General features: G+C 38.4%; 2 protein-coding genes across 3 annotated transcripts in view; both read right to left on the bottom strand.

Moving 5' to 3' along the window:
• Oatp74D (Organic anion transporting polypeptide 74D) overlaps nucleotides 1-11,509 on the bottom strand; it is a 31,443-nt gene extending 19,934 nt beyond the window's left edge. Inside the window, exons 1-2 of one of the 2 annotated variants that reach the window (XM_017148014.3) lie at nucleotides 11,452-11,509; nucleotides 10,181-10,452 (exon numbers count right to left, since the gene is read on the bottom strand). The gene's annotated coding sequence lies outside the window, so the exon portion shown is untranslated. Of the gene's footprint in view, nucleotides 1-10,180; nucleotides 10,453-11,439 lie in introns of both variants that reach the window. The other variant, XM_017148016.3, reaches the window with a different exon arrangement.
• edin (elevated during infection) lies at nucleotides 2,644-3,076 on the bottom strand. The gene has a single exon (XM_017148018.3). The coding sequence runs from the start codon at nucleotides 3,060-3,062 to the stop codon at nucleotides 2,715-2,717; it is 348 nt and encodes a 115-aa protein (XP_017003507.2). The 5' UTR covers nucleotides 3,063-3,076; the 3' UTR covers nucleotides 2,644-2,714.
• Nucleotides 11,510-15,329: the final 3,820 nt, after the last annotated feature.

The raw sequence follows: 15,329 nt of genomic DNA, 5'->3' as shown, positions 1-15,329 counted from the left end.
TTCGAATCAATTACACTGGTCCAGAACTCCACTCACACACTGGCACGAGTTGAAGATGCAGATAATGATACCGATACTGATGCATATTCATGCTGGCGATGGAGATAAACATCGGAGCGAAGAAACCAGATGAAAACCGCGCGTTGCATCCGACAACGACCTTCGGCGCCGATCTGACATTGAACACTGGCCATAAATGGAGGCATGAACGTATGTACAACGTACATTTTACATTGTACGGGTACCTCGTCGCCTTTTGTTGCTGTTCATGCTGTTGACATAATTTATCCAGAGCATGCACCGAAAAAATCATCGATCTCGAAAGATATATTAGTTTAAGATCACTTTTTCCTCATTTAAACTTGTTCATTAAGTATAATGGATATGTTATGTTTTTACCAACAACCTAAATCACTAAACCATTTATAAATCTAAACTATTTACTTTCCTATCTATCAGAAATTTTCTTTTATTATAATGAAATTAAATAAAAACATTTAAAATTCCTACTTTAACTATTTATCTTTTTATGGTTTTCTACACAGAGAAAAAAAAAGACCAAAAATAGTGTTCCATCAGGTATTTTTTATATAAATTTCGATCCGTTCTGTGCTCATATCAAAATTATATTTCCTAACATTGGATTGTGTACCATATTGATATGAAAGAATATCAATTCCATATTGTTCCGTTTTTTTCTTCGTGTATATTTTCCTAATTCCGATCACTTGTTTTTTCCGGTGCATGCAAAGTGTGTGCTTTGTTTGGCGCTTTTCGACTTTAGCCAATTAACCGAATGGTGCCGAATTCAGTTGGCGATGGAAATGGAAATGGAGATGTCGGTGACGCGCGCACATTCCAATCCGCAGATACGAAACGATCCAATCCGATCCGCGTTTCAGTCGGCACTTCATGTTGCAACAACTGCAGTTGCTGCTGCAGTTGCTGTTGCTGCTGCAGTCGCTGCTGCACTTGACTTACTTGCCTGGCGGTGTTGCATCTGGTAACTGCCATCGCCATCGCCATCTGCGCAATGCATTTCACTTTCATTATGATGCAGTCAGTTTTTGCCACTAAAAATGGCAACGGGGCAATGCCAATGTGTGGTTTTTCCAAGCCAAAATGAAAACCAGTCGAGAGACTGCCACTGCGACTCTCTGTCCCGCTCGCACTGATTGGCAACAGCAACAGCAACAGCTGACAGCTGCAGTCACCTGGAAATTCACCTGGAAACTCACCTGGACTCAACTCACCTGGCCTGCCTACCTGTGTAGGCGTCGCTTTTCGTCGTTTTGGTTTTCAGTTTTCAGTTTTCGGTCTTCGGTTTTCTGTGTGTCTCTTTTGTTTCTGCCTCGCATGGGTTTCGTTTCGTTACTTGTTTTTACTTTCTTCTAATAGATCGTTAGCTGTGCCATGAACTTGCAATTGATTGCTTATTGTTAAATGAAAATGGAAAGTCATTTTCCAGGCAATGCATTTTCTTTTTCGTGGCTTTTCATTAACGACGCCTTTGTTGCAGCGGCTTTCCCGAAAAATGTGCAAGGGGGTCAAGCATTTAGCGTATTCTTGACTTGCGTCGCCCGTTTTTATTGATTTGCCAGCTGAGCAAACGGAAAGCGAAAGTAATTACCCTTAGTCATGACCTCATGTATATATATAAAATATATGTACATTGTGCGCACCCAAATACCGGGAGATATAGATGTAGTACGGGTTCCCATAAGAATTCCCCAAGAAACCGAGCGATAAATGCAGCAACCCCCAATTGCATTAACAGACCCTCGACTGTGTGTGTGTGCGTGTGATTGTGTTGCAGTGTGCGTAATTCGCCGCCCCTTCCTGCCACGCCCCCTCTGCCCCTCGGCACACACGCAACAGAATCAATTTTTATTGGTTACACAACGACGACGCCAGCAGCGAAGGAAAAGTCCATTGACCCCGGCGACGACTCATGACTTTTAGTACTTCTCGGCATACACTTCATAAGGAGCATGCCGAATTCACCCGGTCAACTTGCAGAGGAATTTTAATAATTAAAAATGTAAATTAATTTAATAATTTAGAGATAATAAAAATCCATTTAATTCCAGAAGAATTAAGAGATAGGTATGTGATGAGTTAGATTTGCCACCTCTTTAAAGACTATTTCTTAAAAAAAAAAGTTTTAAATCCATTTTACAATGTATTGTAAACTTTACTATGCCTATCTTTCCGATAAAAAATTTAAAGTATATTAAAAATAAAAAAAGAGGTTTACGTAAAGTAAAGTAATGTCTAAAAACCATTATTTTTTCGCTATTTCTTTAATGGGCTTTGAACTTTGCGATGTAGGTTGTGTAGGTTGTAAGCCTTCTTTTCCTGATAACTAAACTTCATAAATAAGCACTTACAACTTCTGAATTCTCTTAGAGTGTGTAAACGTTCAACTTCATAGATTGCCTTTGGTTTCTTAATATTTCCCCCATTCTTGCTCCCTCTTGTTGTGTCTTTTCAGTTGAGTTACTTTTGAGTAAATAGCCAATGCATCGGCTACTGTTTGTTTTGGTCAGGCGCACAGATCTTTGGGTTACGGTGGGATCTCGATCTCCGGAGGAGGAGGATCCCTTGCTAATGGGAAAACAACAAGAGCCGCGGTGAGAGAAGTGCGCTTTGGTAAACACATTTATTTATTCACGTGAATCATTTTGTGACCAATTTAATACTTGTATTCCCGCTCAGAAACGCCAGGTGCCCCGAATGCCGCCGCCGTAGTCGTTGCGATTGAAGTCGAAATTCCGGCTGGCCTGGGCGTAGGCGTCGATGCTGCCACGCCCATCGCGACTGGAGTAGAGGTTGTGGTTGTACTGCAGGCTGGCCTCCCGACCCACTTGGTCGTCCTTGCTGGCGGTTAGGATCAGGGAACCGCCCTCCGGCGATCGAGCACGGCGCACCAAGGGAATATCCTCGAGAAGATTCTGGGGATCGGTCTGGAACTCCTCAGGATATGGCTGAGGATAGGAGGCCACCAGAGCCACCAGACAGCAGGCGACGAGGATCACGATTCCGCACTTATTGGAGGACATCTTTGGTGGTTAATTGCTTGAGTCAAACTTATGGAGAACTAGAAGTGGTTTGCGCTTTTATAGGAGCGGAAGACATCCCAATGGGATTCACCTATGCAGGGGATTTATTCTCGGCTTTACATTGTTCTTTATCAGCTTGGAACGGTGGTTTTGTTCAAAAGGTTCATCCCAGTCTTGACCCCTTATCAGCTCCGTATGACAATAACAGGGGGCTTTTAATCGCAGATGATATAGAAATCTCTATAAAATCGAGACAATCTGGGTCTCGTAGCTGGGAGATGTGAAAATCTAACCACTTTGTAATATATATAATATTGAACTTAATAAAAATTTTCTTATGTATTTTATTTAGTTTGAAAAATGGTCTTGAAAAATGGTCTTAACTCTTTTTAAGACATGAATATATATAAATAAATATTGTAATACTAAATAACAGAGTGAGAGAGAGTTAATAACTTTTAATAACATTATTAGTTTACACTCGTTAATACTTTAATCTGCCCATCTAGCTTCTATAGGTTCTATTAGATAGATAAAGTATCTCAATATATGCTAATTCCCAGCTGATTAGGAGTGATACCACCGCATTTCTAATCGGCCCGAAAGAGGGGCGTGCTCTGCCATAACTTTTCTTTTCTAAACGCATTCAAATCGGCCTACGCAACAGACTTTTTGAGATAACGCCGCACGCACCGTCGCGCCCGAAAGCTTTCAATAAAAAAAAACACAAGAAATCAGACGAAAAAACCGAAATATCATAAAAGAGAATTTAGTTCAAATGGGTTCGTTGACACAGAAACGAAGAAATCAAAATTTAGTTTTCCTGTGCGTGCGATCCACGCACGATTCATTATAGACCCAGTGGATCGTACGCTTTTCGTTTTAGTTATCAACGCGGCGTCACTGATTAGTAACCGAAGCCCGAGTACCGACATCGGGGAATATATGAACATATATGAATGCCTAATCGCAGTCGAATCCGAATCCGAAACCGAAACCCTTGCAAACCTCGCCATGAACTTGAATTTGGATGGCTGTGAAAGTACTATGTATGTGGCTGGGTACTTTGAAATTCTGCCGAGTGCTGCGGCACTCTCTCGATTCTTTTCGGCGACGAGAACTGATTTCTAATCACATTTTCGAGTGCGGTAATTAGATGTGCGTACCGCTGGCGAGCGCTCTCAATGCGAAAGTCTTTCTTTTGGCCCATAGATCATTTGCGGGTGAAAGTTTTTGCATGGGTACGCCTTGCTTCTCCGGCTTCGTGTTTTTTTGTTTTTTTTTTCATTTACTTTACTGGACTGTGGCCTTATCTATTGAATATCAAGTTGTGCATTTACATCTTTTGTCACCTGTGGCTATTTATCTCAAAAACTTACTCCAGGCCCACGGGGCGTATACACAATGTGAAGTAGAAACCGAAATTGGGGGGAAAAGACAGAAGAAGCACAGAAAGAGATACAAAAGTTTAGAGACACGTGTCGATATCTCAGATATCTTGCCGAGTCATAATTGTAAATTTTTATAGATCTCCCCGAGAATTCGGCGGCCTCTCGGCTAGAAAAACAATTAAGCCGAAAAATATCAAAATTCATTGAATGAAAGTCTATATGGTGTATATATATCGGTGTGTTCGCCTTTCGGACAGCCATTTGTCTAGGCCCGAAAAGACAGACGGCATAAAATGCGTGGCGTACGCACGCTTTCAAAATAAATTATATATGCGGCGATGATACGATTTTATATAGACAAATGCGTTTATACATATGCATATAGATGTACGTACATATATTGTATATCCGCCGGTCTCTGTATGTGTCGGTGTTTCGCTTGTTGTTTTAAAAAGATTTATTTGCCAAAAAATATGACGACGAGAAGAGCCGTAAAATACTGTGTGCTGAAATCGCAAATGGGCAACTTTTTGCGGCTGCCCCTTTTTGTGTGGTTTTGCTCTTCAACATTGTCAACAAAGGAAGGAGGGAAATGCAGATTAAGATGAATAAGAGGAAAGACAAGGGCGGAAATATCAGTTGGCTGTGGCGAACTTTAAAGTCCCTTTTCGGATGTTAAGGCCTTAGATATTTCAAACTCACAATATTAAAAAAATATTCCATAAATCAATAAAACAAAATTCTTCAATGTTATAAATTGTTAATAACATTTCAGTCTTATTAATGTTGTTTATTTGATTTAGCCAATAAACATTTCCTTCAAGTTATTATTATGTTAGATATAAATATAATGCAGCCATTTAAAATTCAAATTTATTAGATTAGTTTATAAATAGATTTTATGTCTGCGACGTTTTGATGATTTTATAGTTAAAAATAGTTGCTTTGTTTTTTAAATATTTAAAATTAAAACTACACATTTGTAAAAATAATTCATGTCGGCTGAGTATATTAAAAGTTTGTTTGTGATTTCCAAGCCGGTTTTTTAATGACCTTTGGACTCCTCTGATGAATGATTTTATATACTTTTAGAAATAAGTAACTTTCGCTTACTCATTTAAAAATAATAATATTGCTTTTTAATGTTCAAACACAATTTTGTGATTTAAGCACACATAATCTGGTTTTATTATACCCGTTACTCGTAGAGTAAATGGGTATACTAGATTCGTGCAAAAGTATGTAACAGGTAGAAGGAAGCGTTTCCGACCCTATAAACTATATATATTCTTGATCAGGATCACTAGCCGAGTCGATCTAGCCATGTCCGTCTGTCCGTCTGTCCGTCTGTCTGTCCGTCTGTCCGTCTGTCTGTCTGTATGAACGCTGAGATCTCGGAAACTATAAAAGCTAGAAGATTGACATTTTGCATGCAGATTCTAGGAGTTCCTACGCAGCGCAAGTTTGTTTCAAAAGGGTGCCACGCCCCCTCTTACGCCCACAATCGCTAATATACGATTTTAAAAATTTCAATATTTCGGAAAAGTAAAAATGCAGTTTTATAGTGTTTATCAATACCTATCGAAATGTAGAAGAAATTTTTTAAATCGGACCATTCGTTAAAAAGTTACGGCGGATCAAAGTTTATATCTTCATATCCTTCGGACTTCCTTTAGCTGAGTAACGGGTATCTGATAGTCGGGGCACCCGACTATAGCGTTCTCTCTTGTTTTTGGCTTTAAATTATCCTCCTTGGTATTAAAACATTTTATATTTCTTTTATGATACATTTAGGAACTTTGATTAAACATCTATAAATGTTTTAACTGCGAAAAATCGAAAATAATTCGGCAGACATTAATATCAATTTAATGAAATCTAAAAGCGAAAGACCCCACAAAGAGGAGAGTCTGTGGCCACAAGAGCCGGGGGACTTATACTTCGGAGAATGGCGAATCGAGAGTGAAGAGATGTTGTTGCTTGGTTGCTTGTGGTGTTTTTATTATTATTGTTGTTTGTGTTATGCGTTGCGTTTAAGTCAAGTTCAAGGACTGTCAATTAAATTGAAATCACTTGCTAAAGACGCGTCGCAGCGGGCAGAGCAGCAAAACAAGCTCCCAGATGAGTAGACCCCGGATTTCGAGAAGGGGGGTATGGGGATCCATCTGGAGACCCGCTTCTTGTGTATCTATGTGGCTCGGCTTTTTGCTCGATTTTGCACGCAGCCCGTTTACATTATTATTGTTGCTGCCGCTGCTGCGGATGCTGCGTAGTTACAGTGCGGTAATTGTCGCTGATGATCATGATTCGTCTTCCTCTTGGCCGCTTCCATGGGCTGCCATCTTCTAGGCTGGTCTTCAATGGCTCTTTTGTATGTCATCTCTCAGTCTTCTCAGGCTTCGCGGCAAGTCAAGTGCGACTTCTGGTTCGTTAATCGTTCTCAAACTGTTGCCATCCAGTCCAGTCCAGTCCCCCACATACAAATACATCTCGAGTGGGGCTTTTGTCTGTCCAAAAGAGAGGGCGTGTCGCTGGAGAATGTGGGAACTCATCTCATATATTCATGATTGGCATGGGGAATTGGGGCTTTTCGAGTGGTCTAGGGAGTGTCAAGCAAATGATTTTAAAGACAAGTTCAACATTTCAAAATATATGCCCCATGCTCTAGATTAAGTGTTTCCTTATTTGCCAAACTAATTTTAAATATCTGATGACTTGTAGATTTGAACTTTCCATCATAGATATAAATATTTCATTCATTGAAGCTTTATTTCAAAATTTTATATTTATTTATATTTATAAAAAAGAGCACAATATTTTAATTTAAATAGTCATATTTATTAACTCATAAATTAGAATAATTGAAATCATTAAGTCAAATATATTTATAGAGCAAATAAAACTTATGTTAATAACTTTTCCTAATTCTGGGAAATATTTATTCTTTATTTCACCACTTCTTTGGTAGCTGGCTGCGTTGGCTAAATGTTTCTTTACATCTCAAAGTTCATGGTTTGTTTTTTGGAAATATCCATAATGTAAAACCCACATCTGGCGACTGGAATCGGACTACTAAGGTGGTAAGCACGACCCCAACCCAGCCCAACGACAATGCACGGCCAGGGGCAATTCCTAACTGTGTTTTTAGGCCAACTTTCGGTTTCTCGAAATGCGAATCGAGGTTTTCATATCAAATGTGGTCACAGCCAGCGGCCTGAGACGCTTAAAATAAATGCATAATTAATGACGATTTGGCTGTACGTATTTGTTTCTCCAGTTGATTAACATAATGCCAAATACAAACAACACCATATAAAATTATCAGCTTGGACTTGTGAATAAGACTTATTTGTGTACAACTTTACACGTGTTCTAGCGAACGAATAATGGAATATCGAGCCAGTAAAAATCGATACGAAGTGACTAAACTTCTTTCCTTTGTGTCCGCGATGAGTAAATGTATTTTTGTGACCAAGAAATGTACTTTAAACGTCAGGCAGATAAAACAAATGCCAATCCATCAGATATGTTTAATGTACATATATATACGAAAGAGTTCAGAGGAAACGGAAATGCTAGGGGCGGGCAAGCGATGATATAGGGGTGTACGTACGATCTATGTGGAAGTGCCCGTCAATATTTGGCCAATAAAAGGCATTTTCACTTCGTTTCGTTAATCAATACACAAAAGGTTTTTTTGTTTTTGTCTTTTTCCACATTTGCTGATTTTTTTGTTTTTTTTTTTTTAGAATATTTTGTATGCCAAGAATTTAAATTAGTAGTAAATCTGGTTTTCTGATTTCGGGTTCGTTCTCTCGGTTGCCCCTACTTTTTCTTCTGCTCCGGCTGTCGCTTCTCTCAGTTCTACCCGATTCTTGTTTTTGTCCGCCGCTTCTCATCCGATTTCTTCATTTTTCTGCGACGTTATTACAGGTGAATTTTGTAGTTTTTTTTCCCCCTGTTGCCGTGCTTTATTTTTCTGGACCTAGGACGCTTGGCAAAAAAAGAGCGGAATCAGAAAACAAATTAAATGAGTTTGGCTGAAATCGAAATGCTTTGGGCCATTGATCATTTATTGGTCGGCGGAGGCGATGAAGTGAAAAGAAACAGTGGAAAAATATGGGAATGGCGAGGCAGACAAAGTCAACACCGAATCTTTGGTTATGAGAAACGCCATATAAGGTAGGAATATATTTCAGATTTTCTGATTGCATTCATTTTTTTTTTATTTTATTTTTAAAATGATTTCGTTTTAAAGTTTTGAACGTAATAATAGGTGGATTTAAAAATTTAAAAGATATTATTTGAAGCTGGAAAAAGTAATACAAATAATAAAATATATAAAAATTCATTTTTAAATTTTATGTAACTTTTAAATTTGTTTCAGAATGTAGGTTTATTGAAAAGAATTTTAATTCGTAAAACAATTCTTCCTCTGTCACTTTCTGATGGGGCTCCCGCTGTTTGTTAACATCGTTTTAAGTGTTTAATTTTAAATTCCGAAAATAAATTATTCTGTACAGTAAATGTGTACCCATTCAATGGGATCAACCAAATATATATAAATGGATAATACAAATCGGTGATAACGAACCCGATGTGGGTCAGGCGGAAAAGAGTATTTCTTTCAGGTTTCTGGCCAGAACAAACACTCTTATGATTGAGGTACAAAAGTGAAACTCGGTGATTCTGAGCCGATCGTTGCGGTATAAACATTTACATTTGATTAAACAGCGTTTATTGACTGTTTTCGTTTTTGCTTTTGTTCGATTTTAATGCATTTCGATGATTTTCGGCTTTCGTTTTGCGAGGACAAAAAAGAATGCAGGAAAAAACCCAGGTCGAACCAACCCAACCCAAACTCCGGTATCTGTATCTGCATCTGTGCATCTTTATCTGTGCGTATTTATTTTGGTTTTACGGCATGTAATTACCCAGGGAAAGAGGAGCCAGAAAATACAGAGAATACAGAGTGTGTTTCGTATTCTCCGGTTGGCTTTTTTTTTCTCCTCGCGTCTTATCATTATTCCCCAGTGTGTATTGTGCGCTTTCTGATTGCTCTGCCCCCTTTTAACCTTCGTATTTAAGAAATTTCTTAACCCATTACGATTTCACTCAATACGGCGTATGATTTTTGTAGGCCGTCCAACAAAAAATTACATGTTTCACTTTCTCTGGCGCCTGAATAGTCCTCCCAACTCAGAAAAAATAACAAGAACGGCGTTGAAGAACGGAAAGATAAATGCTTAGACATCGTCTGGCCCTCTCTATGGTATTTCGAAATATCTTTTCGGGGTTTCTGTTTTTGTTTTTCCCCACATCAATCAGAGAATGTTTCTCTCTTTTCATTTCTTTTGTGGCAGCATTGAAAAGGGAAATTTCTTTAGCCCAATTAAATGAAAAGAAACAAAATCAGGTTATTCCATGGATTTTGTGTTAATTTCGGAGAGTGCATGTTTGTTTGGCATTGATCGCTTTCTTTGAAATTGTATTTCACCACAAAACCTAATTGCAATATTCACAAAAAAGAATAAATAAACAAACCTTTTTTTTAAACAATCAAATCTTTTTATGGAAATTGAAATACAAAGGTTAAAACATTCTTAAAATCAATAAATATTTTTAAAATTTTCACTTAATTATATTTATTTTCTTTTTGGTGAATTCTCTCCGAAAATTGAGTTTTTTCATACGTTCATAAAATATATTTATTAAAGCTGTACTTACTCTTATCGCTTGTGATTCGGTTTCTGGTTCTGTTGATTTTTTTCATTCAGAATTTGCTACGCAATTTACGCGTCTAATTTGTTGCTGCCTCCGTTCACCGCACTGTTTTTTCTTTTTGATTTTTCACACACAGAATTTTTTTATTTAATTGCACACATAATGGACAAAATTAAATGCTATATTTGTATGTTTGTGCGTTGAAAACACGCATACAGCCAATTGAAAATTGTATTTGCGGCTGGGTTTCAGTAAAACAATTTATCGAGCACTCACTGAAAATGAATTTTGGCACTTTAATACGCAATCACGATGTTTTGTGATTTTATAATAATTTTATATTTTTATGAAAAGTTTTTAATTTTAAACTGGGCTATACGAGTTTGCAAATAAAAAGGAGCAGGCTCAAAAGTCAGAGTATTAAAACAAGGTTTTTATATTTTTATAACTTTTAAACTTTTTTAAATATGTTTCGTTAGATATTTCTCTTGTTGTGGAACTGCAACTGTCTTTTTCAGAAATACCTCGTTGAAATTAAAAAAATGTTTTCCTCTGATCACCATAAAAATATATGAGATATTTTCTCAAATCGTATTTTAAACTGGGTTCTTGGGCACAGGTATCTTTCAGTTAGTTTTCCATTCAAGCGTGTGTGGGAATTGGAGGTATGGTATTGGAAACCGAAAACGAAACCGATTCGGAACGGAACCGAAAAAGACGAGCGACGCGTGCACTTACAGCGACGTCTGAGCGGCAAAAACTCGAGAATAAGCAAAGTGCGGCTCAATTTATACGGCGAGACGAAAAAACGCAGACAAGAAGATACAGATACAGATACGCGCTCTCTTAGTGTTGGTGTATCTCGAAGATACTTCTAACTGCCGCTCTCTTTGGCTCTCTTCGCTGTGGGGGTGGTCTTTCTAAGAGAGAAACCGCTCTACCGCTATCACCCGCTCTCTCTGTGTGTTTTGGTTATAAAAGTGTAGTAGATTTTTGGCATTTATCTGTTGTTATTTTGTATTTGCATACGCTCAATATGCACGACCCACATTGTTGTTGTTGCTGTTACTGCTCGCAGGGTATAGAAATAATACGTATACACATGTGTATTTATTTAAGCTGGCATATACGCACCGCACTCGGAATCGAGTCGAGAGTCCCATATAAATAAAAACACAAAATGTACATATTATCTCTCTCTCTCTTTCGCTCTGTCGCCTGGCCCCCCACTCACACTGGCAGTCACACACACTCTCACGCACCCGCACACATACAGTTGCACCGCCTCAGTTCCGCTGCCCGTCGGCACAGTCCGCACACGGTAACAATTCGAATACGAATACGCAAAACGGCAAAACGAACTGAAAACAGCCAAAACTTTTTGCCTCTGCCTCAGTCGCAGTCGCAGTCGACCGCAGCAGCGCAGCTGTTTGGGGCTGTTGGGGCTCTGTTAGGCCCCAAAGCTGTTAGGGCTCTGTTAGCGCAAATGCTCTCGCTGTTATCAGTGGCGTGGGCTCTTCTATCAAAGGGGGTGGCTTAGGCGGACAGGCGACCCCGCTGGATGAAAAAACGTTCAGGATATATGTATTTTGAGGTGCTCAACTCTAAAAAGAAGTCGTTCTTTGTAGTTCTAATGGAATTTCAAGAGGTTTGGCTAAATATAAAAAAATTTATAATGGTGTTTTAACGGTATAGAATAAAACGTAAATTCATTTCTTTACATTTACAGAGCTGAATGATGTTAGTTAATACACCATTAAATCCTTTCACACCCCTCATAAAAGCCACTGAATAGATTGTTAGAATGTTCAGCAGTAGAGCAGAAAAGAAAACATGAGTGGGCGATGATTGATTTGATTCGATTGATTGATTTTTCTTTGGCTTTCCCTCCTTAACCTCAGAGGTAACCCTTTAATCGTAACAATCGCTTGGTAAACAAAAAGCGACTGATGATTTTAATATTCTTATAATTTTCTTTAAAGTTTAATTTTCTTTAGTGTATCCTTAGGGAAACAGTATAGCTTCTGTTTCCCTAAGGATACACTAAAGAAAATTAAACTTTAAAGAAAATTATAAGAATATTAAAATCATCAGTCGCTTTTTGTTTACCAAGCGATTGTTACGATTAAAGGGTTACCTCTGAGGTTGTGCATAATCCAAGTTACAAAGCAAGCTAGATTATAAAAAACAATTTGGTTTGCATTTGAAGATTGGTTTACTAATGGAATTCGGGTTGCGAAATTCCTCGAGTAACTTTCTGGTCGTCTATTAATATTCATATGTGCACAGTACATATCAATTGCATATTGGGCGCAAGGTCGTCTGGCAGTCGGGCAGATAGGCAAACTGTCAGATACTCGCACTCATGCAATAATCAAGCAAATTGAGTGCAACACAGCCGCAGGCAAACCCGTATCTATTGGATATTCTTTTGGCGAACTCCAATCGATAGCGCCTCGATTCGCAACTAGACGGTTGTTAATTACGTGACATGTTAGACGAGAAAACAAGTTAAACTCGCTCGTTCGATTTGTGTAATTAATTAATGCAGACATCAGACGAGCGAGAGCTCAAAAACAAAACAAATTCACCTCGAAATGTGCATTGAACTCTTGCCGAACGACGCAATGTTGTTTTCCCTTTTTCGTAGCTCGCTTTTTGTAACCAATTCTAGTTGCAATCCGCTGCTGATAACCCACAGATGAACCCATGGGTGTGGGTGGGGGTGCTACGCCTCTGCCTCTGCCTCTGCATGGGGTGAGGGGTGAGGAGGGCGGAGGGAGGAAGTGAGCCGAGCAGCTGATGCAGACGTGTGTGTTGATGTTTCAGCCTGTAAACAAACGGCAAGCAAATAATGACAAAGTCGGAGACGAAATTCCAAAAATGTTCGTTATTGTTTGTCGTATTGACTGGGCTTATCGCTAACCGTTGTCAGATCGAATAAACATTCACATCTATATGTGGTGCATACAATGTGGTGTAGTACATGCAGTAGAGCTTCCCTATAAAGAACTTGCATTGTAAGGCAAAAAATTTCATAGATTTTTAACGAAAATTGTTCTGTGCCATATGCATTTATACTCAATTAAAGGTTTTTATTTCATTTTTTTAAAATACACTCTTTTTTTATTAAAAAAAACTGTTGACTTTAAAAATTCAACAAAATTATTCTCTTTTATAAAAACAATTAGGGAACTTTTCTTAAATAAACTATTTACCAGACAATGTTTTATATGATCTTTAGAATTTTTTGTACAGCTATCTTAATTTTGTTTTTAAAAATATACCCTCCAATTTGTTGCCCACTGGAAAAGGGTGTTTGGACACTCCAACTAGAAAAGACCTCTTCTAATCTTGACTTGGGGCAGGAAGCACGCCGATGGATTGCAAAAGCTTGAAGAGAACAGAACCGATCTTAAGGCAGGGCTGGCCTCCAATGTGTGTCATTTGAGATAAGGAACTTCGGGGGTGGGAAAACTATTGTATAAGATCTGAACGGAATCCGTCGATTCGCCGTGATTGTGAATACAGTTTGCATTCCTTTTGAGAGTGTTTTCTCCTCCCACTCCACTTTGCCCACTCCACCAAATGTGCCTGCCATGACTAATTAAGTAACCAAAAAATAAGAAAAGAAGGCAAAAAAGCTGCACAAATTCTCAGCATTAAAACGTGCCGACAACTTTGTAAAGGCTGCCAAAAATGCACATTTTTATTTATATTCTCATATTTGTACGATACGATGTTGGGACATGCTTTGGGAAGTTGAAATCGACTTGGATGGGTAGCTTAGTTTTCACATGGACTTCATAATGTTTAAATTTTTTTTTTTTTAAATTTGGTAATAGCTTAGCATCGTGTTGCAGATGCTAAAAACCTCCTTTAAAAACCTTACAAATTTAATAGCACATATGTAAATAAGTGTTATTGGTTCAATTAGGACATTAAATAAATTTGAAACTTTATGGTTTTAAAAACGTTATGAAATAATTAAATAGATTTGTTCTAATTTCTGGAAAACAACAACCAAAACCTCGAGAGATCTCTAACTTTTGAAAGTCGAATAGTATTCGATGATTTGAGAAGTTCGGACATCAATTGGTTCTTCAAAGCACTATTGTGAGTTCTGAATTATACACCACGATGAAATCGGATATTCCAACCCCTGATAAGTGTATTTCCGAGTGTGTTATCATGAGTAAAAATTCGTAGCCCTTCCGAGTGTAAGCTGCCATATGCATTTTCGATTCCTGGACTTCTCTGCCCGTGTGAATCATGAGCATTAAGCATAAAACCGACATTTAGCTGATTGATCTTAATAAGAATTTGTGCGGCAGGGCGGAGCATTCGGGCGGAGTATTGCTAACGGATCGCTGGGACGGGTCAATAACATTGTACGTATACCCATGCCTCCTCCTGACTCCCGGCTTACCTCCAAGTCCCCTCATATGAGTCCGAATCCGAGTCCCTGGGTTTGAGGGCGTTGCTGGGCTGCGCCTGCGCAACATAACAAACTTTGTGTTTGTTTCCCGTACTCATTGCTGGTGAGCAGTTTTTAATAACTCAGAGTCAGAATCAAATTTCGGCGAAGGCGAAGGAGCCGGAGTTCCCTTGTCGGAAATCGGGGTTTGCTTTTGGTAAGTTATGGTTCTTAAGGTTCTTTTTATGCGATTTTTTTTCGTTTGCATCCCCTGAGTATCTTATGATATCTGGCCTTATCGTTGCTATATCGGCGATTTGCACTTAGCCTGGCGCAGAACGGATGTCTGTGCTCGATTGTTAATTGAAATTTGTCGCCAAAAAAACCCCAGAATTTGCAAAACAAATTTCCGACCGAAGTGTCTGGCCTGTTGCATATTTCATATGTTTTGATTCTTGTCTAAAGCTATAGCTTTATGCTGATTTCTCTGCAGATTTATGCGCAAGTGGTTAATCGAGAGGGGTGGTGAGATGACGGTCAGAAAAACTGTGCCAAAAATCCGGTAGAATCCTTTGTTTGTAAATAATATTCAAATGCAAAAGGTTTGTAGAATTCTAGATGCAACATTTCAAATATACTTACTTACTACTAAGAAATTATAAAATATCTTACAAATATTAATCAGAAAATCTTAAGCAAACAAAAAAATAAAACATATGAAGGTCTTTTAATTTA

This window comes from Drosophila takahashii, chromosome 3L, assembly GCF_030179915.1.
Source record: "Drosophila takahashii strain IR98-3 E-12201 chromosome 3L, DtakHiC1v2, whole genome shotgun sequence".
NCBI classification, from domain to species: domain Eukaryota; kingdom Metazoa; phylum Arthropoda; class Insecta; order Diptera; family Drosophilidae; genus Drosophila; species Drosophila takahashii.
The sequence above is the reverse complement of the archived record's forward strand: the minus strand, read 5'-3'. Positions and strand labels throughout refer to the sequence as shown.